A 24,862-nucleotide genomic window follows, 5' to 3' on the forward strand; every position below is an offset into this window, starting at 1 on the left:
ATTTCTCGCTTAGAAATAATAATAATGTTCATACCCTGTCTCTACACTGGAAGAATTTCTGTGGTCACTTTAGTACTCTTCAAAGCATGTACCCTTTTATCTTGTGATTCTATAATACTTATGATGGCCCTGTAAAAACTCTCAAATAAACCCTTGTTTTGCCAATACCATTACCATATTAAAATGTTCTTGCCCCTTGTTCTCCCTAAAATTACATGGAACAAAGAGAATTGGATGAGTCCTCAAAGAAAGGCTGGATTCCCAATACATGTGAAAGGTATATTTATCCTTGATGCTTCTACATAGCTCGTTCTCGTGATAAATTATCTAAACCGGGCCTTTCCTGTAAAACTCTTCTAGTCATTTGAGATAAATATTTTGTAGGTACTAGAAAATGTTTTAACATGAAATACGGTAGGCATTTTCAAATGTTGGTATGCTCTTCAGGAGCGATAAAGCCACACCATGCAGTTTTTATTCATGTCTGTCTAAACACAGCATAGCACATTTTTATGACAAACCCCAGGTGCTCTATTTTAAAAAGCTACGCCATGCATTTTGCTCACATATTGCTATCTGCTAGTGTTTGTAAACATGAGAAATTGAACTGTGTCACACTCTTCAGAGTATGTATGTAGCAGTTGTATTAAATTCCTGAAGAGAAAATAATATGGTTTGCTCTTTTAGAGGTTTCCCTAAGATTAAACTAACTAACTAATAATGGAACTCAAGATTCCGACGGCAGTATCCCCATTTAGAAAGAAGGCCCTAGACTTGCAATTGGAGGGTTAAGAAAAAAATCCGTGGTGCTTGCTTCTGACAAATTAAATTAGGTTAGATCACTTAGTCTAAGACCTGTTCTACAGGATTTTACTATCTAACAGCAGGGGGAGAAAAGGCAATTTTGATTTATCGAAATGGCCCTGGGATCTAAATAAAAATTTTATAGCTTGAGCAAATCGAGTATCAGGACCGTGGAATCAGAAAGGTTTTTCTGTAGATAGATTACCTTAGAAATGGATTAGTGGACGGCAGGGAGCTATTTAATATTTAGGTTCAACACTTGTCCTCTTTGGTAATATTTTCCCATGGTATCTGCCCTATCTATAAATGCCATGCAGACTTGATAGGAGTCAGGTACAAACTAATGACATCTCCAACTAGAGCAATTAGGACTTTTTTCCTCACCCTTCTTGCTGGTAGATAACCTTTAGTGAGGTTATTAACTCATAGAGCCAGCTGAGTCTTTAAAACTGAAGGGAATTGTGCGGCTGGCCTTTTCTCACGTAAGTATGTTGCAGAAGGGAGCATTCTGTCTGGGGAGGGCAGCCGGCTTTGTGGAGAAGGAAGGATGTGATACTGAATACTGAGAAAGCATTTGATGAATGTTCTGTTATTGGCCGTTCTACTTTGCATGCACCTTGGGGTAATAGAAATGAATACTGGTGGGATACTTTACAATTTTTAAAGGAGAAATGACAGGGGCTAATTAATTAACATTTATTCTGCATCAGACACTCTGGTAAGTACTCTGCATTCATACTCAGATCATACATCAAGGAAAGTGGCAGGGCCAGGATTTGAACTGTAATTCAGCTGGAGGCCGCGCGTGTGCTCTTAAACAGTGCGTTTTCAAGGCACCTGGGTGGCTCAGTCGGTTGAGCATCCGACTTCGGCTCAGGTCACGATCTCAGGGTCCGTGAGTTCGAGCCCTGCATCAGGCTCTGGGCTGATGGCTCAGAGCCTGGAGCCTGCTTTCAGTTCGGTGTCTCCCTCTCTCTCTGCCCCTGCCCTGTTCATGCTCTGTTTCTCTCTGTCTCAAAAATAAATAAAAAACGTTAAAAAAAAATTTAAAAAAACAAAAACAAAAAAAAACCAGTGCGTTTTCTTGCTTGCCGTCTAAGCCTATTCTAAAAGGGTTGTAGGCGGTAGCCATTACCATTCTCATTCCAAAGATGATTGAACAGAAAAATTAAGTCACAGGCTGATAAGGAGCAAAACTAACAGTGGTTCAGAGTCCTGTGTGTTTTCTGTATCTTTCATGACAGCGCGTTCTGTCACTAGTTTCAAGACTTAGATTCAAATACCAAGGGAGAATCGATGTCTCTTTCCCACTAGATTAGTTCTGTGTGTGTGTGTGTGTGTGTGTGTGTGTGTGTGTGTGTGTGTGTGTGTGTTAGAGAGAGAGAGACAGAGAGAGAGAGACAGAATGAGAGAGACAGAATGGGAAAGAGAGAAAGATAGAGATCAGGTTGGGGGAAGGGAAGGAGAATGCCATTTGCTGTTGAAGCATTTTTATATTTTTTAACAAAAGCCAACCAAACATCTACAGAAAATACAAAGTTGAGCAACTGATGAAAAAGAGCTGATGAATATAGGGCTGAGAATCTGGGAGACCAAAGCTTCAGGATGTCCATTTAGAATTCTGGTCTTATAGTGAGGAGGAGAGAGTGCTTTTATGTACCAGCATTGCATTCAGTGCCTTGGCCAGGGAGGAAGAAATGGGCCAAATGGAAGGACTGTTTCTAAACCCCTCTCAGTTGTGTTTTAAAGTTTGTTTGTTTGTTTGTTTATTGAGAGAGACACAGAGAGAGGGAGGTGGGAGGGAGGGGCAGAGAGAGAGAGAATCCTAAGCAGGCTCTGCACCAATAGTGCAGAGTGCGATGCGGGGCTGGAACCCACAAACTGTGAGATCGTGACTTGAGCCAAAACCAAGAGTCAGACACTTAACTGACTAAACCACCCAGGCACCCCTATTCTTCAAATATTTGATTACTTCCTGTGTGCCAGGCACTGTGCAAGCCACAGAAGATCCTGTGGTGAAGAAAATGAAACCAAAACCAAACAAAAACAGAGTCTGTTTGGAGACTAATGATGGAGGTATAAATTAATGAAATACATAAATACACATAAATTGTGATGAATACAAGGAAAGAAAAATCTAGGGACCTAAAAGTATATTTATAACGGGGCCTGATGGAGGGCAGATGAAGAGGAAGACAGAGAAGGCAATTCTTAAGAAGTGACATTTAAAATAAATACGATCTAAAGCATAAGAATCAGATGGGCAAGGGGATAGGGTTAGATAAAGGAAAGAAAAGATTGCTTTATTAATTAGAATTCGTTGCAGTTGATACAGGGCAGAAGTTTATTTTCCTTTTTCATAAACTTACGTCAGTATTGGTTGAACCACATGAGCTGAGATCCTTGTTTCCAGGATTTTGTTTCTCCATCTTGTGGTCCATGATGGTGCCCCATCCCCAGCCAACAGTTCACCTAGCAACCACCTGGGAGACACTTCTGAGTACATCCCATTGGCCAGAATTCGGCTGTATGGCAACGTTTCATTGCAAGGAAGGATGGGAAGTGTAGTCTTTATTCGGGCAGCTGTCTGCCAGAGTTCTATTCTTGAAAAACAGGGGATAGTGTTGAAAGATGACTGGCAGTCTTCCACAGTCACTTATCACATGAGAATTATAGGCTGGCGTATTCCCCCCCCCCCCTCCCGCTAGAGGCAGCTGGCTCATCGTCCCCTCCACTACCTTTCTTACTTCACTTTCCCCGGAGGGCAGGGGTGGCCTTGCGTCCAGAGAGAGAGGAGTTTAAGACCCAGTGAATGGCCTGCAATGGACTCTTTAGGGAAGGCGCACATTGTAATCTCTCCAGATGGGTAGTCCTTAACTATCGGCCCAGGCATGACTAGACAATTTAGTTAGGAGGTGAAAACTAATCACATATTGTTAGTATTGTTTGTGTCCCTTTAGCACGAACCAGAGCATTTGGCACAGGGCTTACTAATTGCTTGTTAACATGGTTATTGACTCATGGAGAGGAGAAGGTTCAGTGGACCGCCAGGGTAAATGACAAGCAAAAGACACTAAACTTGCGATTACAGATAATAATCTGCGTGCATTCAAAAATGAGAAAAATCAACCCAGGTTCACACTTTAGAATTGAAATTACCTCCTGTATCACCAGATCCCTCCTTTCGTAGGTGAATTGAAGCTATAATGGTCCAGTTACTCAGCTGCACTTACACAGTGGTTGGTAGCAGAGTAACTTTTTCAACTATTTCTGTTTCTGGAAAGGCTTTGTAGCAAGGCCCTGGTCTCCAGATATGTGATATTGACTAGGTGGAGAAGATAACATTTCAGGCCCGTGTTTAAGTTCACTGCAAGGTTAATGTGAATAATGTGGCTTCTGAAAAATAATGAAACCTAATGAAAGAAGAGAAATCTTTTGCAGTAGATAGGAACTCACTGAGCAAACTTTCAATGGCCGGGAAAAGGAGGAAATCATGTAGGGTAACTGTCCTATGAAACAATCTTCAGATTCTGTTGTTTTTAAACTTCTTGATAGTTTTTCTTTTCAAATATCTGGTAGCAGAGTGGTAAGGGCATAGCTTCTGGAGCTAGAATGCCTGGCGACCTTGGGAAAGTTACTTATCTGTGGCTCAATTTTCTGATCTGTAAAATGGGAATAATGGTGATGCATGCATCCTAGAGTTGTTGTGTCTTAAATGAGTTAATATAAAAGAAGTTCTTACAATGCATGGCATAAGGTTGGTGTTAGATTTCATTTTTGTTACAGTTACTAGAAAAGGGTATGTGCAGCATGATAATAAAATGAATACCTCTAAACTCATTCAAATTTGAACCAGAACATTAGAAACACCTTTGCTTTAAGAGTGTCTCCTTCCTATCTCTTGTCTTCCTCTATAGCCTCCCTCTATGCAGCTTATAATGGTAATTTTCTTCTGTAGTAATGGAAAGGAAGAGTGTGTGTTTCATCATATATATTTCTGATTCCTACAAAAGGACTTCAACATATTTACTGTCGTTGAATTGTAGCTTTAAAAAGCTTTGTAAATTGTTATTTATCAGTTGTCCACCTAGATATATTTAGGGTCCTAATCATTAGCTGTGACTCCACAGTCTACAGAAAACACCCCACCGTTTATGCCAGTAAATTTCTGTTCCACCCTACTAGGCAGAATTCATATGATTTGGATATTCTAGAAGAGCTTTACAATTATTAAATGTTTGACATAGAGAGAATCAAGTTGGCTTTGGCCCTTTAAAAAAATTTTTCTTAATGTTTTATTTATTGTTTTTGAGAGAGAGAGAGAGAGAGAGAGAGAGAGACAGAGCTTGGGCAGGGGAGGAGCAGAGAGAGAAGGAGACACAGAATCCAAACTGAACTGTCAGCACAGAGCCCAACATGGGGCTCAAATCCATGAACCATGAGATCATGACCTGAGCCGGTATCAGATGCTTAACTGACTGAGCCACCCAGGCACCCTGGCTTTAGCCCTTTAAAAACTATCTCAAGGGGCTTGCTTGGTCATGTCTATAGGTATTGATTATAAAATTATCAAAAGCTTCATATGCATATGAGCAAACACTGTCTGAAATGAGGTGTCCATTCCGGGGAGAGTCTGAGAGGGAAAGAGAGAAGGAAGAAGTAAAGGTGTTGTCTGTTAAGAATTTACTTCTTAAAAATTCGGCTGTGAGAGTAGGTCAAAATAAGTGTCTTACAAATTAAACCGGAAAGGACAATTCATTGAACTTTTTAATTTGTTTTCTTTTAGACTTATTTTCATTGGCTTGTTCGGCGACTATATTTTCATTACCAGCAATACATAAAACTTTGTAGGATTAAAAGCAAAATGTTCAAAGACGGGAGTTCCTAACCTACCAGGAAAGAGGTAACGATGTACACATTTACCATAATCCAAGGTAGTTGTGTATGTTGTAAGCAGAAGTACAGTTGGAAAACTTCAGAAGGAGAGACCACGTTGAGCTGGGTAGATCAGCATTTCAAGGAGGGGATGGTACTTGAGTTGGACGTTGAAAGGTGTATGGAACTCAGATAATTCTATAAGGAGGGAGGGCATTCTCGGTAGAGAAGAAAAGCCCTGCAGAAGGGAAAGCACGGGGTGGAAAGTGGGATTAGTGAAGGCTAGTGAGCAATGAGCCTAGTTGAGAGAGGTTCTCTAGGGCCTGGTCAGACCAAGCAGACAAGGGACAATTCCAGAGCTGGGTATTAGATGTTGAAGTGGGGCGGGGTTTTGCAGGATGGTCTGGAATCAGCAAAACCAAGTCAGAGGCACTGGTGAAACGATTTATTGGAAGAGCCTAAGCAGGAGGTCCTGAGGACTTGAATCAGATTGGTGGTGACGGGAAGGGTCCAATGCAACTAAGTGCAGAAAGGCTCACCCCAGCTGCACCGAGCTGATCTGCAGAGAGAGAATCAGGAGCGGTGGTCACTGGCAGTGTTGTAGGTGGTAAGTAGGTGGGGAAGGAAAGATCCAAGATGATTACAGGTCTAGGAGCCAACGTTTCTGACTGAATGATGGGTTTTAAGGGGCCAGTTTAGGAGAGGGACAGTGACTTCACATTGTCAGATATTAAAGAATTGTAAATTTTTTTTTTAATGTTTATTTTTGAGAGAGAGAGAGACAGAGAGAGACAGAGAATGAGCAGGGGAGAGGCAGAGAGAGAGAGGGAGACACAGAATCCAAAGCAAGCTCCAGGCTCTGAGCTGTCAGCACAGAGCCCGACGCGGGGCTCGAACTCACAATCCACAAGAGCATGACCTGAGCCGAAGCCGGACGCTTAACCGATTGAGCCACCCAGGCGCCCCAAGAATTGTAAATGTCTTAAAAGGACAATTTAAAGAAATACAAGTAATATCCCACTATAGTCTTTCCACAATAGAAAATAGTTTGTTGTAAATCCCATAAACATGACTGAGTTTTGTATGTTTCTTTCTAATCATATCTATTTATATGTTCACAGTTATATGCATTGTGTATATAGGATTTTATTTCTTTTTGCGTTAGATTATTAACATTCCCACATGGCTGTATTTATTCTTTCAAGTATAATTGTAATGGTTGCATAATTAGAATTTTAGAGGCGGGGGAAGTGTTAGCTGTTTATCATATTAGAGAGTTAATGAGGTTAACATGGTTTTCATGGAATTGCGTATATTTGTTGGTGATGTTTCGAAGTCGAAATTAGGGACTGAAACTTGGAAGCGATATTGGCTCTAGTGATAGATTTGTGAGGCTCTCCTAACTCTAGAGGGAAGAGTTAGGAGAATTTGCCAAGGGAGAGAGTTTGGAGGGAAGAATAAGAACGGTTTATTTATTTGTTCAAGTGAATTAGCCAAGTTCGTTATAATTTATATGTACATATTTTTCTACAGATATCACTGGTACAGTACTTCCTAGAATTAGGTGCCAAGGGTGTATTGATGAATATCAGTGAATATCAGACTTACTACTGGTGGCAACAAGTCAAGGCCAGAAAAGAACCTGAGACATGACCGTATGCCAGTGAGTCATTAGAAGTGTTTTCCAAACTGAGTACTCAAGAACTCTAGCAACATATTCTATGGACTTAAAAGAATAATCTCTCAGAATAGCCATTTGCCAGAATGCGGGCAAGTTGATCCAGAAAGTGATTTCTCAAATTACCTGTCACCTCAGCCTAAGATAAGTCCATTTAAGTCCTAAGGGGGAAAGTTTCATGCCTCGGGGCTATATCTCAACTACCTCTTGTTGCCTTCAGTCCAGGATCTCTGAAGCATGGTGAAGGATCAATGGGTCATCCCAGATCACCTTTGAAAGTCCTGGATTCTGGCTCCAAGGCCTTTGGAAGCAGAGCAATGTTGTAGGGGTTCTTAGCTCTGTTCACAAGGCACATGGGGTGTAAGTGATCCCAAACAGTGGTTCTCAACTGGGGGCCATTTTGTCCCCCAGAGGACCTTTGGCAATGTCTGAAGACATTCCTTGTTGTCACAACGGGGAATGCCACTGTCCTCTGGAGGGTGAAGGCCAGGAATGTTGCTAAACATTTTGCAATACACAGGACAGTCCCCCACAACAAGAATTATTTGACCCGAATGTCCACAATATTGAGGTTGAGAAACTTTAATCAAAATAAGAAGAAAAAAAAAATGCTTCTTGTGGGTAGCCCCATTTTAAATTTAGATGATAAGAAAATGTCCCCTGACATTCCGTATGCACTTTGTGACCGCCCCCAGCCCCACTCTGAAGATACACATTCCGCCGTTCTGCTGTCTTCAGGAGGCTGAGTCTGCTTTGTTGTTCGTGTGCAGACCCTGAGGGAAAGAATCTGTTTCTATCTCATGGTCAAGGTACCTTCAGCCGTTCCCACTGCATAAGTCTGAACGTGCAGAAGTGGGACAGGCCCTGCACCCGAGGGAAAGGCGTTTGGTGGCTCAGAATCTCCGTGCCCAACACGGAATTTTCTGTCCTTGTTCTTGCCATACTTGACAGAGTAAAAAAAGATCTGGGATGTTTCTGAAAAGAAGAAATTATGCAATTATTTTTAATTTTCCGAAATTTCATGCCAAGATACATGAAAGGCCAGAAGGAAATGTGCATTAAGTAACAAAGCTAGATTTTCAGCCAGAACCAGAGCTGGGGTTGGAAATGCACTTGGCATTAAGAATTTGAAGAGAGTCCTGCTCCTCTCCATGCACCGGGAAAGGCAAGGCCTTCTGTGGGCTGTGCTCAAGTTTTTAGTTACTTTTTTGAGCTCTAGTAGATTTTGCTTGCTTTGATTTATAAATAACATCTGGTACTTGGAAAAATAAAACTACAGTCACCTCAAGATGCCCCTCAATGTAAATAAGACAATTTTAATAGTTTTAGAAAGAGGAAAAGAAGAATTCCTTGTTCGTTCAATATGCCCCCATGCCCTCGATGTGCCTGGACTCCCCCAAATCAGCTCACTTCTTGATGGAACCCGTGTCTCCTTCCCTTGGTTTAATTTATTAATTGTGTTCCAAAATGTTAAATTTAAAGATCCACAAAAAGATGAAAACAGCATTACAACTCGTGTGCTATGTGTTAGACCCGGAGAGGCTTTCCCAGAACTCAGTGTATTTTCCCAGTCCCCGTGCCCATCACAACTTACTGCAATTCCTTACTTTATGACGGTCTTCAACACCAGGTGTTGTTAGCCCTGCGAGATCAGAGGTCATGGTATCTTTTTGGTTCAGAACCGTATGCCCAACACCTGCACTACATCAGATCCCTAGTAACACACCAATAAATATTTGTTGAATACACAAACGGGAGCCCAAGTAACACAGCACGCGGTTCGATGCAAAGCAGACACGTAGTTGCTACCCACTAAGTTCAAGAATCACTTCTTCACTCCTGTCTTCGCAGAAACGGTCCTGTGGAGGACTCGTGTGAAACCTTGGCAGAAGTGAGATCTTTGAGTCCTAAATTTTAGGCCACTTACCATTTACGACGTTGAGTACAAAAGGCGGGTTCTCAGCAAAGCATGGCAGATCTCAGAAAGGGCAACTCCTTCCACAAGTCTCTCGGGAGATGCCCTCTGGTTGGTGGAGATGATTTTCTCCCCGCCCAGAGTGAGGTCCTGCCAGGCAGCTGGCCACCCCGAAAGGAGGCTTACTGAATTCTGATTGCTCTAACCAAGTCATGGGAAACTCCCGTGTGACTACTTTGTGTGGTTGCAAAATCTGCCTCTAGCCAGTCGCACCACCTGATTCCAACACTCGAATTCCCAGGATAGTTTTCTTCTGTACAACTGGGCTGTCTTAGCGTGTTACCTGCACGTTTTACAATAATGACTAGGCACGTAGGTGCCCAGGCTCACTGAAACTCTGTGAGGTTGATCACTCACGAGGACAGTGTATCTGAGGGACTGAGCATGGGTCAGGACGGACCAGCTCCCAGGGCCCAGCGAGGTACCATAAACGTGGTGGGCATCAAAAAATCCGATCTTACTACTAAGGAGCTTATCGATCTCATGAGGCATCGAGAGGGCACACAGATTTAAGTAGTATGTCTCAGCTGCTCCGTATAAATGCTGTTTGCATTTCCTGCCCATCCTGGGATCATCACGTCTGTAATAGTGATATCTGGTATTGTGCATTTTGAACAAAGTATTATCATTTTTCTGGTATTTTAATATGTTCTCTGTAATAGGCTACTATATTAATACCTAAATATAAAGCTTTGTAAAAAAAAAAAAAAATACAAGAACAGGGGAGACAGGAGAGATACCGGTCAGATAGACTAGGTGGTAGGTGGGGAGAGCAGGGGTAGGACGATCCTCAGGTTTCACATGTGGGTGACTGTTGCCTTTTACTGCGGGAATTTCTCGCCTCCCTTTGCCAAATGCACCCCAGTCTCTCCGTTGTTACTGGAATGACTAGGCTCTGTCTTCAACCTTATCTCCACCTCGTTAAGCGTCTCCTTTTATCACTCCGGTTTATAGCTTGGCTCAGCACCTCTGCTTTTATTTGTGATTCGTTGGACTGGCCAGCCCTGAAACAATACGCGCAAAACGCTGAACCTTGGGCACGTAAATTGACACGCAACAAGGTCCCAGCCTACGGCTCCAGCACCATCTCTGGCCTCTACCGTCGCATGTCCGTGCCTTTACTCGTGGCATTTCCTTGGCTCGATACGTCTTTCCCTCCCTGTTCTGTCCTGCATCGGTGCTCTGCCCATGTGTACTCTCCTCCTCAAAGTCTCTCTTCTCCGAGTTACGATGTCTTCTCGCCTCCAAAACGGAAGCAGCGTTTACCGCAGCCAGCCCTGAAGGACAGTATGCAGGTGTGAGTTTCTCCGGTAGATGAGCTTCCTTGATGTCGAAGACTGTGCTTGCTTTTTATATTTGTGACTCCACAGCAGTTAGACTCTTAGTGAATAATGACTTGAACTGACTTGAAGGGAGCCTATAAAGGAGGGAGAAAGGGAAGCCACATGAGAATGACAAGGACTTTGGGTAGTAGGAATCTGGGGCAGTGATAAATAGCAGAATGCAGGGGCGCCTGGGTGGCTCAGTCAATTAAGTGCCCGACTCTTGATTTTGGCTCAGGTCATGATCTCAAGGTTTGTGAGTTTGAGCCCTGCCTAAGGCCCCGCACTGACAGCTTGGAGCCTGCTTGGGACTCTCTCTCTCTCTCTCTCTCTCTCTCTCTCTCTCTCTTTTTCTTCTCTGCTCCTCTCCTGCTTGCACGCGCACGGGTGCACACTCTTTCAAAATAAGTAAATAAACTAAAAAAAACCAAAAAACAAAAAACTAAACAATTAGTAGAATGCCGACTCCAAAAGATTTATGTTTTTGAACATGATTGGTTTTTTTTACTTAAAATGCACCCAATCGTTTGTTAGAATGGCCACGATGAGTTACATCAAATGGAGACTTGTTTCACCTCTGTGAGAAGACAGCCCTGGACATAGATGCATCATGTACACTATTGTTTTACGCCATCGTTTAATGTATTCTTCCTTAAATATCCTTGCGAGGTGGGGGTGGGGGTGGATTTTACAGATAAGGGGATAGAGAATGTAGTCACCCAGCAGTTAGGCACTGAATCAAATGCCACAGTCGTGTTACTAAAACACTGTGTTTTAGCTCTGATTATCACAGCACCTGCCGTGTCATGATACGGTCCAGGGCCAGGTCTGCTGATGGAGAGACCCCAATCGTGGCCATGAGAAGCCCTTGGGAGAGGGTTAATCCAGGGTATTCATGATCAGAAGAACATACCTCTGACCTTATGCTCATCATCATTATTTGTCCACATCTGTCCCCTCTGTTCCCAAGGTGATCACATTTCCCCGCTTCTTGTCACTTAGGCCCAGTTCTTACGATAAATCAGCTTCACTTTCTCCTTTCTGGCCCAATCTTTTTTTTATCCAGAGTTTGTATACACATTTTAAATTTTTTTTTTTTTAACGTTTATTTATTTTTGAGACAGAGAGAGACAGAGCGTGAACAGGGGAGGGGCAGAGAGAGAGGGAGACAGAGAATCCGAAACAGGCTCCAGGCTCTGAGCTGTCAGCACAGAGCCCGATGCGGGGCTCGAACTCACAGACCGTGAGATCATGACCTGAGCCGAAGTCGGACACTTAACCGACCGAGCCACCCAGGCGCCCCTGTATACACATTTTAAATCGAGGGGTTGCTTTTTTGCACATAGTAGCTATTCGATTATTGTTTTTTAATGATTGGAATTTTTATTAGCCTTTGCAATGATTTTTCCCATTTCATGGAACACTTTGTGCCTGTTTTCCTATCCTCGTAGCTCATTTATGGAGGCTGTGCAAGCAAGCTGGATTGCAACATGCTGCCAATCACTCAAGTTCCTGCTGTTCAGTGATGATGTGGTCAATATACTTTAATGACCCCGTGAGGGATGTATTTTTAATGGAATTGCCCTCAGTGTTTAGTTGCTCTTGTTTTCCCGGAGGGCCAGTGTGCTCAGAATGTGAATCTGAGCTTTCTGCCCTCTCATCGTGCTTTACATTTCTTTGCCGCCCCCTAAATTTCCTACACCCAATCTGTGTTTTGATCCAGTGAATTCATGTGGCTAGGCATTGGGCACACCAACCATTTCTCCACTGATGGTTTGGGTACGTCATTTCTGTCTACCGCATCATCCTCACTGGACACCGTGCCCTCTGTCTATATTGTGCGAGTCACAGGGGCCACGAGCGTTGCCCTCCCCGTAATTAAAACCTGCTGTGCTCCCAACACAACAAACCGTGCGTGAGCTTGAGGAGCTGGCTTCGTTAACGCGCTTCACGTCCGTTTCGTTATTTTCAGTTGCTTTTAGTTTTTGCAGTCAGCTCAGGGGGTCTTTGGATATAATGGCCAGAGCCTTTTTTCAAAGGCCTTTTGAACTCTGTCAGCATTTGCTGGGTACGGGGATCCTGAACTTCCCTCAGACTATTGCACATCTACTCTTGTGTACCTTGTATGAAAGCACAGAGTAACGCAAGGCAGAAAGTCGATCACCGGTCTCACAAGTAACATTAATAATTAGCCAGTTTAGACAAGCATGTGCCATTATTATTTCCATACTGTAAAGTATTGCCAGTCACCGGTCTTTATTGTAAATACTTACAAATCCAAGAGCCCAGATGGACAAGTCCTCTCCCATCTCCACAGACCACCACCGCCACCAGCCATTGTGTCATAACCTCCCACCCACCTGCCATGAATCACGGCGGGGGGTGGGGGGGGAGGTGGGGGAACGGAAGGAACCAAAGAAAGGAAACTGTGAGATAGCAAAAACTCAAAGTAAGAAAGCACCCTATGAGAAAGCCTTGAGGGCCTTTCAGAGGCCCAACAAATGTTATAATCTAATGGAAAGATTATAAATAAGTAAACAAGCCAGTTGTTCATGAGACTGGTATATGCTCTAAAGTCCTGAAACAAGATGTGACCAGCATTTTAGAGAGGGTGGTCCGAGGAGACTACATGTCTCTCTGAGGGATTTACATTTAAGTGGAAACCTGAAAGAAACCAGTCAAATAAGCCATATGAGGAGCCAGCGTGGGAGGGTTTCGGGCAAGGGTACCACCAAGTACAGAGGCATTAGAAGACGTGGCCTCTCCCCCCCCCAGCCCCTCCCCCACCCCGGGCCAATTTACGTCGTGGTGACACTGCTGTCCTCAGCTTTCACTACTTGTCTACCATCCCCCAACCCCCAAAGATAGTCATTGGACAGAAGGAGGCCTTTTCCCAGTAGGCCTGAGGGCAGCTGCTCCCACAGTCTCTCTCTGTCAGCCTGCCTGGCATGGGACGATTTTTATCTGGAGTTGACTCTTGAGTGGCAGGCACCTTAAGGATCAAAAGACTAAGGAACCGATCCACAATGAACCTATCTAATCTGGTAACGAAAATGGGCAAAAATCCCCTCTTCCTTCTTTAATCGCATACATATTTGCTTTCTTTGAAGGAGCAGCTGTTCCTAGGGTGGATGGGCCAGTAACGAAGACCGAGGGGTTAGGAGGGATTCCTTATCCCATCTGGCAATTGCACTTTTTGGGGTGCTGATTAGGGGCATATCCTGCACTAGGTAAATTTGCTAGGCTTCAGCCTTCTTTCATGAAGTGTGCAGAACCCGATGAGAAACATCCTCAGGCAATCCCCACTGACAGGGCCAAGCTGCAGGAAGGGCACGGAACACGGGTGTTGGGTTCAAGATTAAGGAGCGGATACCAGCCAGCATTGTTGTCCCTCAGGCTATCAGCGAGAAAAGTCACAGCGTCAGAAGCCAAAGGACAGGGAGAGTCTGGCCTCTTATCTACTCTTATCTATAAAGTTAGAAATGATTTTCCAAATGGCACAGGCTTTTATCAATCTGTTATCTGACAGCTCTTCAAGCAGAAAGTGAAATTTTTAATGGTCCTTGAAGATCTTGCAAATGTCAGCGATTCACTGTCTATATATCTTGTAGAATAAGGGGAACCTGAGACTAATAAATAGGTAAACTCTGGGCAGCATCTGGGGGGAAGTTACAGGGAAGAGGAAAGTGCCTGGTAAAGAATTTCTAATCCCTTGTGGATTTGGGAAGGGGACAGGAACAGAAAAGTTACAATGAGGCCTGGGTCTAGGAGGAGGACCAGACAGATTACATGGTGGTTCAGGGCATGGAGTCAGATTACTTGGGTTCAAATCTCAACTGTACAGTTTGTTACTTGTATGGTCTTGGGTGGCTTATTTAATCTTTCTGAGCATCAGTTTCCTTATCAGGGCAACAAGGACAGTAGTCATCACACTTATTAAAAGTATCAACCTAGGGGCGCTTGGGTGGCTCAGTGGTTAAGCGTCCGACTCTTGATTTTGTCTCAGGTCATGGTCTCATGGTTCATGAGTTCAAGCCCCACATCGGGCTCCATGCTAACAGTGCGGAGCCTGCTTGCCTGCCTAGGATTCTCGGTCTCCCTCTCTCTTTTCTGCATCCCCGCTCATGGGCACGTGCACACACACACATACATTCTCTTTCTCTCTCTCTCTCTCTCTCTCTCTCTCTCTCTCAAAACAAATAAACTTAAAAAAAAAAAAAAAAGGCAGTTGGTGCCTGGGTGGCTTAGTCAGTTGAGCATCCGACTCTTGATTTCAGCTCGGGTCATGATCTCTTGGTCATGAGATCTAGCCCCTCTCATCGGGCTGAGCATGGAGTCTGCTTGCGACTCTCCCTCTCTGACTCTCTCTCTCTCTCTCTCTCTCTCTCTCTCTGCCCCTCCCCTGCTTGTTCTCTCTCTCTCTCTCACTCACTCAAAATAAATAAATATCTTTTTCAAAAGTATCAACCTAGATAATTTGCACATCGTGCCTAGCACTGAGCCTGCTCTTATTGGACGGACTTCCTAGAGTTGCTGAGGAATGTGGTTGCTGGCCAGTCTTGCAGTGGCCCTTCCCTGGGAGGACAGGGTCTCTGCGTTTGCTTTTTACGGTATTTAGTCTCTGTCTTATCGGGCGACGTGTGGCCACTAATTAGGGAGCAGTGAGGCGGCCCAGGAAGAAACATTAGATAAAGCAAAGAACAAAGGAATCGTAAAACAGCGGGGCTGCACAAATGATATGTGAAACCGTATTTCTGTTTATTTCTGAAATTAACCCCTTCTCTCTCCCTTCCTCCTCCACCTCCCGGTTGCTCAAGGTTTTACTCTGCATAACCTACACCCCGACCTTTGACCTGAATGGGAGCGCAGTGCTGAAGATCGCAGAGGTGAGTGCCCCACTGCTCCCAGCCCCCACCGGCTGCTCTGCTCCGTTGGTGCATGCGCACAGCTAGCTGCCTTACCTCCCAGCCTGCTTAAGCACCGGGCTGGAGCTGCGGTCCGGCAGTGGGGGGAGCCCTTTTCTGATCATTACCATGGGGGAATTTCCACTAAGGAATCGATCTATAGGAAGCGGGCTGTGGGCGCCATCATGCTCGATCGTCGTGCTCTGCATGCTTTGGTTTGCTTAACTGGAGGCTTTAAAATGGAAATAACAGTACTGGTTCTCCCACCACTGCCACACCCGGGTATCACACCTAGCACTGCCTTCCCAGTTCATTTTTCGTAAGGGTAATTGAGAAGCAATTGATTTTAAAAAATGGTTTTTAAGAAACCAGGTACAAAAGTGAGAGACATGTTTACCAATGAAATTCCATCCCCATCCCCCAAGCCCCGATGAACACATTCTGTGACTATCATTGGAAAGCCTTCTCTTTTCCATCTGTGTTGCAGACTGAGTCCTTTGTACCTTCCAGCACTTCCAAGAGTATGTCCAACACAAATCTTGGCTTCTTGAATGCCTGGCACATGCCTTTGGCTTTTGGAAACGTCAGCATCCCAAAGCTATACTTTAATACACTTAGACTACTTTTCCTACCATTTCTTGAAACGAGTATCTTCAGGATTCATGTGTTTTAACAAGAGTACACATGCAGACCTCAAAGAGGCAGTGATATTCTGAATTCTGAAATTATGAAGAAAAAGCTTAACGATCAGTGGGTGGTTTTTTTTTTGTTTTTTTTTTTTTACAGTAATGATTACCATTTCTTGAGGATACCAAGTTGATATTGAGCACTTTGGACATGGCTTCTTTTTTCTTTTTCTCATTATTGAGGTAATAGACAAACAAAAATTATACATATGTTAAGTCTACAACTCACTGTTTTGATAGACATGTACATTGTGAAAGAACCTACCACAATGCAACTGCACAAAATATCCATCAACTCACATAGTTACCATTATCACGAGTATTATTTATATTGGCCTATACATGTGCTTTTTATGGTACTGTGTGGTATCAAAGAGTGAAAGGAGAAAATTATTTTTGAGCACACTGAACATTTTTATGTATCTATCAAAAGAAAAAGAAGCAATTAGCTGACCTTGCACTACAATATAAATTCCCAAATATGTATATTTATATAGATAGAACACTTCTCTTTAACATATTTATATGTTTTACTCTATGTAAGTAAAGAAATAGAATATCAGTCGTTTTTTTCAGTTGATTTTTAAGGGACACCTGTGAGTGTTCTTATTATTTTCAAGTTCATTTTTTCGTTGCGCATGTGGTGAGAACAGTTAAGATGAAATCTACCTTAACAAATTTCTAAGTGTCTGATGTGGTAATGTTAACTACAGGCTCTATGTTGCTCAGCAGATGTCTAGAACTTACTCATCGTCTTGTGTAACTGAAACTTTATACCCAATGAACTACCCATTCTCCCCTCCCCACAGCCCCTGGCAATTACCAACCTACCCTTTGTTTGTATGAATCTATTTTAAGTACCCCATGTAGCTTCCCTTTTAAAATGACAAATGCTGGGGTGCCTGGGTGGCCCAGTTGGTTAAGCCTCTGAGTCTTGATTTCGGCTCAGGTCATGATCTCAGTTCAAGTTTGAGCCCCACATCAGGCTCTATGCAGACAGTGCAGAATCAATCTCTCTCTCTCTCTCTCTCTCTCTCTCTCTCTCTCTCTCTCTCTTTCTCTCCCTCCTTCCCTCTCACAGTTCATGAGTTCAAGCCCCACATTGGGCTCTGGGCAGACAGTGCTTGGGAGTCTGTCTCTCTCTTTCCCTCTCTCTCCGTCTCTCTCCCTCTGTCTCTGTCTCTCTGCCTTTCCCCAACTCAGGCACGTGTGTGTGTGTGTGTGTGTGTGTCTTTCTCTCTCTCAAAATAAATAAATATACTTAAAAAAATAAAATGACAGTTTCTGATTAGAGCAAGAAATAGTACCGGCATGTAAGAGCCCTGTGTTAGTTAGCCCTTTGCCATGTGAAGGGCAAGAAGGGAGAAGCAGCTTGTCCTGCTGATGGAGCTTGGGGAGGGGGCACAGGTTGTTGCGGGACCCTCAAGAGGGGAGAGGGGCTATCAGGGGTCCCCAAGCTGCTCGCAAGAAGGAGAGTAGGCTGCCTTTATCATTCCTCGCGGGAACCAGTTTGTGAATGGGAATCTGAAAGATTCAAGATGTCATTCCTGAATAGTGGACACACACACGGCCATGAACCAGCCAGGTTAAGGGTGTTTATGCTGAGGGCATCTAGAAACCAGTGTAAAGATTCAGCAGGCCTTTCCAAATGGAATAACAGGTCAAAACACAGTGGTCTCTACCAAAACCTATACGGGAAAAACAAAACTCTTTGCTTTAAAAAAAAAAAAAAAAATCTCAGCCCAAAAGCAATATAAAGATAAAGGCATTCCAGCTCAGTGGCAAGAAGCCGAGCTCTGGAGTAGCAGTGTTTGGATGTCAATCCCGGCTCTCCCACCTCCCACCCACCTGCCACGTTGCCTTGGCTACCTCCCTGGACCCGGTGTTTGTTCCCTGTGAAAGCAGTGCACATGGCAGTACCTGCCTCGTGGTGTGGGTGTGCCCTTTAGGCAAGGAAGATAGAATCCACGTAAGAAGCTGTTCGCGCAGGTCCAGCCACACAGGACATGCCGTGGCCCTTAGGGAGCTGCAGGTTGATGATGATGGCCAAGTGCCACTGAATCATGCTGGCCCGGCCAGGACCCTGAAAGGATGGAGCATCGATCGGGCCAGCCTCCTGTGACAACAGTAACTAGTTTGCTTCCTCTTCCATGTCCTCTGCGATCCCGTTGCTGGGGGAGAGTCCCCCACCTGGCACAACAGCAGCGTGAGGGTAGCAAAGTAGGCTTCAGCCCGTCACAGAAAAGTGTGTCGCTTCCCACGCTGGCTCGGACTTTATAGCTCACGATCAAGGCTTGAGCCTACATTCCTTTGAAGGAAGGGCTTGGTGGAGATCTTAAAAATAAACTTTCCATTCTGAATTTGACGGCGGGTGCCTTCCCTCACGGTGTTCAGGCCCCCAGATGACATTTTAGGTCCCGCCTCTCCCGCAGACCCACAAGCGGATTCTTCCACCGCCCCGTTCCCAGCAGGACATGGTTGACCCTGCCAGTGCCTCACTAGATCTGCCACTCTGCGCTGGGGACTGGACACGTTGGAACGTCCTCCGGCATAGCAGGGGTATGGAGGCTGCTTTGTAACAGCCACGAGAGTCGCCATTTCGAAGCGCTTTTGATAAATGGCAGCGTGCAGAATTGCTAGTATAGACCTGACATAGACATCAGCTTCCAGAGAGTGGGAATCCACTCTTCTGTGTGGCCAGTCCTTGGGAAGGACAAGCCAGTCCGCTGAGAGAGGCAGGGTGACCCCCGAGCATGAATGAGCATCGCCGATCTAGGGCTCGAGCTGCACTCTGCCCGGCTGCGCCAATCGAAAAGCCAACAATAGACACACTCTGGAGAGTGCAGCCCGTGCGGAGAATAGCGGACATGTATCCACGAGGCCTGGCTCCAACTCAACGTAGTTCCACCAGCCTAAGTTCTAGTTCTGGGCTCATCTGTGGCCATTCTTTCTCACAACCGGTCAGTCTGCGGACGCATGAAAACCTATCATGGCACCTGCTAGGGCAAGAGACAAGTTTGTAAACTCAAAGGCCACGTCATCTAGCTGTCCCAAATATTTATTCCGTGCTTACTCTGTGCCAGACTCTGTTTTAAGAGCTTTCTCTATAGCAAATCCTATAATCCACACGACAGTACCGTGAAGCAGGGAATATTGTTGTCCATTTTTGACAGATAAGGACACGGGCACATAGAGGTTCGCCAACTTCCCAAAAGTCAGACCACTAGGAAGGGGTGGAACCGGGATGCGAGACCAGTCAGGATGACTGCGCTTCGTCCCCTCGCACTGTGTAGCACGCACGACCGCCATCTTGGCTGTGGAAGGGCCACCTCACGGAGGCCCTGCTGCTGTCCTCTGTGAAGGAGGAACCCTCAATGAGGCTACCCCCGCTTCATCCCAAACTAGGCTGAGGCATGAACACCGTGCAGACACAGTGTTGGAGTTAAACTAATCTTGCCTTTTGTCTTCAAAATGTGTCTTTTGATGAAAAGAGTAGTATCACCATTTGACTGCTAACAGTGATCAAAGATCAGAACGAGGGACAGGCTTACAAAAGGTTGCCATTAGAAGGTCAGCCATTTTCAGTAGTTGCTTAAGTAAATTTTGGCTTTTCCTCTTTACACTCCCCAAACTAACTGTCACATATGGGACACTTACAGTCACAAAGCTTTGGAGGACTTGCTTTTATGTTGGTGATTCTCATCAAAAGGCTGCCCGTTAGAATCACCTGGGAAGTGTTAGCAAAAATAAGATGCCTAGGGGTGCCTAGGTGGCTCAGAAGGTTAAGTGTCCGACTCAGGTCATGATCTCACAGTTTGTGGGTTTGAGCCCTGTGTTGGGCTCTTGTGAGGACAGCTCGGAGCCTGGAGCCTGCTTCGGATTCAGTGTCTCTCTCTCTGCCCCTGCCCTGCTGAGGCTCTGTCTCTCAAAAATAAATAAAATGATGAAACCTTAAAAAAAAAAAAAAAAAATGATGGCTAGGGCTGTCCCAGAAATTGAGTATTTTGGTCTTGGGCAGACCTGAGCATACACATTCTGTAACAGCTCCCCAGTGATTGTGCTGTAGAAGTCAAGTAGAGAGCAATGGCCATGATGGCCCCTCTTGTCTCCCACCGAGCTTTTCTTTTTTTTTTTTCTTTTTTTTCCTTAAATTTATTTCCGAGACAGAGACAGAGCATGAGTCAGGGAGGGGCAGAGAGAGAGGGAGACACAGAATCAGAAGCAGGCTCCAGGCTCTGAGCTGTCAGCACAGAGCCCGATGCGAGGCTCGAACTCGCAAACCGTGCGATCATGACGAAGTCAGACGCTTAACCGACTGAGCCACTCAGGTGCCCCTCCCACCAAGCTTTTCTGTCAAGCCGTGATGACATGAGCTGTTGTCCTCTAAAACCTCAGAGCAAGGTGTGCTGACCAGAGGCATCAGCAGCACCTGGGAACGTGTTAGAAATGCCAAACCTCAGGCCCCACCCCAGACCCGTGAATAAGAATCTGTTTTCTAATTAGAACCCTCTTGAGGTCCATGTGCATATTCACGTTTGAGAAGCAGTGCCCCACGTAAATGTCAGTATACTCTCATTTTAAACGGTTTAAAACCCAGGGAGAGCTGCCTTACCTCTGCGTGGCCATTCAAACCCCCCTGCCCCGGCCCCCATGTATGGAATCCCACCAGCAGCAGCATGCCCTCGATAAGTACCAACTTTGGTTCTCCTGTCCCTTTATCTTCCATTCTCTCCCCCCAGATCACCTCCACTTTTCCCTTCCCATTTGTCAGTGCTTGATAAATATCAAATATATTTCTTAGGCTTTAACAGTTTAATCTGCTACAGAGCTGTCCCCTTGTGTTTTCACCTTAAGGCCCACTGTCAGCCTTTGAAAGGAGGGGCATGCCCCCACCCCCACCCATACTTATGTAATCTGGCACAGGATGAGCACACCTATTTATATGAAGAACATAGCAACAATTTATAAATATAAGCATATGGATCGGTAGCGACAAATATTAGATTATTAGGCGAATAATACAAAGGCTAATTTAAGAAAGAATAATAGTACAGTCATCTGAAATCATTGTTTAATTTAGCTGCACAAGAGAGGGATAAACGTTTTTCTCACCAGACTTTATATTTCCTCAAATTTGCCGTAACAACAGCTCACGGCCTTTCAGTTTTCACTATAGAAATCACTTAAGAAATGCTTTTTCAAAAGAAAAAAAAAGAAAAAAAAGAACTGTGCTAGGAAGTGAGGCATAAACCCCGACAGAACCGGCAGACTGGGAAGGGTCACCAGATAGGGAAGGGAGCGGTTGCTTGACCTTTCTGTACCATATGAGTTTTTTCTAACTATGTGCCTACCTCTGCTTGAAAAAAAAAAAAAAACTGCCTCAAAAAAAAAAAAAAGAAATGCTTTTTCATCATCAAAAAGAATTAACTATGTAAGAAAGTTATATTGCCACAAAAAATAGTATTCAGTAGACTTATTCAAATGGTGATTCTGCAGGCTCTCAAAGTGCTTTGTACTTGTTCATTGAGCCTTTAATAATCTGCATCTCTGTTTTGAAAGCAGGACGGGGACACCTGGGTGGCTCAGTTAGTTAAGCATCTGACTTCGGCTCAGGTCATGATCTCACAGTTCGTGAGTTTGAGCCCCACTGGGTGAGCTCTGTCTCTCTCTGTCTCTCTCTCTCTGTGCATCTTGTGGGATTCTCTCTCTTTCTGCCCCCTAGCTCACTTGCACCCTCCCTCCTTCAAAAAAAGAAACAAAACAAGCAAGTAAGCAGGACATTTTAGCCTAAAACTACCACTTAGCTGCTGGAAGCTTTCTTAGTCGTCTCTGGATTTTTCATAAAAATAAGTCTTTAATTGAATGAAAAAATTTTTCTCCTGTTGTCACTTTTGATACAGCTAGGAAAGCAATTTATGAAAACACCTTCAAACCAACCATTTACAACTCCTGTGGAAATGTTAAGAATCCGGACATTCTCTTCTTTCTTACTCTGACGTACATTGACTTTTACTCAAGAATAGTGTTTACCCTGAAACCTGTTGATCAGGAAATGGAGGTGTGTACTTCAGTATGAAAAATGAGGCCATTTCCCCAAGGCACTGTTGAAACTATCAAAGGATTATTAAGCACTTAAAATGTAAATAAGAGGGCAGCCTTCCTTTGTATGTCTAACTTTAACTTGCTTAATTAAACTATAATAATGAAAGCTTTTCAGAACATGGTTTTCCATGATACAGGAGGAAGAAGAAATATCGTCAAATCTAAAAATGGGTAATTATGAAAAATGCAACATGTATTTTCTGGTCAATTTCTTAATACAGTCAGAAATAAAACTCCCTATGGATACATGGTCCTTCTCTTCATTGGTTGAAAGCTAGACCAAGATTTCTTTTAGTATGAGGCCCAAATTAGCAGATAGGTCGAGTTTTCCAAGGGTAGTTACCTTAATATTGGAAAAAGCTGTGGGAGTAAAAATTGCCAAGGTCTTTGGGTAAAGGAAGAAGAGGAACCATAGCCAGGAGCTCTGGGGAGCGAATTTGAAAATGGTTAGTGTTCTTCCATTAGAAAGATTCGGAGAATATTCTCAGGCATGCTAACGGCTCCTCTGTGGGATTTTTCAAAGTGAGAAAGCCTTGTTTATAAGTGTGTATTTGCTGGTTTGATTACTGACTCACGGGAAACTTCCAGTTTTTGATCCTGTCAAGTTCAAGCAAAGTCTGTCTCAAAGACCATTGTTTCTTTTCTTTAAGATTCTTAGTTCCAGGGAACTTCCTCTTTCACTCCATCTATCCATCTATCCCTCAACTGCAAAACACTGGTTAATCAGAACATCTAACAACCCTAGCTACTAGCTGTTGAGTCCCTAGGGCGTGTCAATAAAATGGTTTCTTTGTACATTCCCCTCTAATCTTTGCCACAACCAAGATAGATAAAGAATCCCAAGAAAAGTGAGGGTCATTTGCTTGCCCAAGTTTCTACAGCAAGACATTCCAATTCAGACTTTTTATATTTCAAATATGGGCTGTTTAACCACCATGTTATATTGCTTCATCACTACTGTCAGTCTTAGAAAATGTTAGTAGAATCTTGCCATTGTCATGTCGGCAGCCAACTGAAATTTTTAGGAGTCTTACCCACCTTGGGTCTTTACGAAGGCGCTTTGTTAGAAAATGGCGGTATGGTGTTTTCATATGTGAAGCAAAAGTATTGATGAATTTTACTTTTTGTGTGTGTGACCACAGATTCAAGTGACTGTTAGGCATATGCCATTTCTTGGGTATCTTTATGTATGGATACTCCATTTATCTTTTCTGAGCATTATGTTAGCATTTGAGGATGTTTATATGTTTATGTTTATATCTTTATAGTTTAGTTTATTGCCACTTCTTACCCGGGGAGTTTAAAAACATTGAGACTGAAGACCTGCTACCAAAGATTCCGATTTAATGCTACTAGTTGTCATTAAAATATCTTTTTTTTTTTTTAGAACGGGCTGACTTATAACTCCTGAAATGTTCAGTGATACTTTTTTCTTTTTAAGCCTAATGTGGTAGCATTATTTGCAAGACCTACAACAAATAAAATATTCTACAATTAAGGACCAGATTAGTCTGCAGGTATAATCCAGGAGAAAAGTACACAGGCGATCTGGCCAGTTTATCTTGGAAGCATCTTATTTGTCACGTTCTCTCTAAAACTGGGAGAAGTAACCCCACCTCCTGGCAAGAAAACCAGTCAAGGGAGCCCAGACCATTGTCTCAGGGTGGCTGAGGCCACTGAAGGAAGGAAATCCTGTTCTAAGGAACATCTCCACTTTTCCTTCTGGAAACCCTTTTCTTCCTTGTGGGCCCGTCTCTTTACTGACTCTGATTTGACTCCTTTGAGGTGTCTGTTCTTTGGTTATTTGTTGCCAGATGGGATTTGAGCAAACTAGTCTTCTTGCAACACATTTCCACACTTGCCTGTAACCTCGGATTTACATAGCTTGAAAAAACTTGGAGTTAGAAGCCACACAGAACACTGCAGACGTCCTCTGTACTTCATTTTGGATGCGTTCACAGGCCAGAGGCTAGAGTTCAGTAGACCTTCTATAGATCAAGGTGCACGAATTAAAGGTCTGGGATGTCTTAAGCTGTTTTTATATGCCAGCTTAAGCCAAGAAGAATAGGGAGGCGGAAGAGGGAAGTCACAATCAGAGTTGTCTGCGTATGCTTTTCCAAAAGGAAATTTCCATACCCAACATGACGATCGGACTTACTGGCACACGCATTTCTTAGGAATCATAAAATAATCTTAGTTCACTTTGTGAGTGTGCGTGTGCATGTGTGAGTATGTGTGTGTGTGTGTGTTTGCATCAGCAGGAACCATATGATGAAGTGACTTCTGTCACATACCCACCTGTTACAGCTGTTGACCTGGAAACGGGTTGGCCACTGCGTTGTCATGATGATTCAATGTAGAGTTTAGACTTTGAATGTGATCGATAAGCTTTCATAGTCTATACAAAAAGACATTTCTTCTGCTTTCTTGTAGCTTAATCTTTTGATCTCGGTGTTTCTTATCACTGTAAATTATTTTCCGTCTCCACAAAAATTTTCCAGTTGAAAACATACTAG

General features: G+C 43.8%; 1 protein-coding gene across 3 annotated transcripts in view; it reads left to right on the plus strand.

Moving 5' to 3' along the window:
- ARFGEF3 (ARFGEF family member 3) overlaps window positions 1–24,862 on the plus strand; it is a 185,259-nt gene that overhangs the window by 51,555 nt on the left and 108,842 nt on the right. For all 3 annotated transcript variants that reach the window (XM_060616769.3, XM_060616770.3, XM_060616771.3), the window contains one exon: window positions 15,472–15,540. In XM_060616769.3, the coding sequence (XP_060472752.2) occupies window positions 15,472–15,540 (69 nt within the window). The remainder of the gene's footprint in view (window positions 1–15,471; window positions 15,541–24,862) is intronic.

The sequence above is a fragment of the Panthera onca genome, chromosome B2 (assembly GCF_046562875.1).
Source record: "Panthera onca isolate mPanOnc1 chromosome B2, mPanOnc1 haplotype 2, whole genome shotgun sequence".
NCBI lineage: Eukaryota > Metazoa > Chordata > Mammalia > Carnivora > Felidae > Panthera > Panthera onca.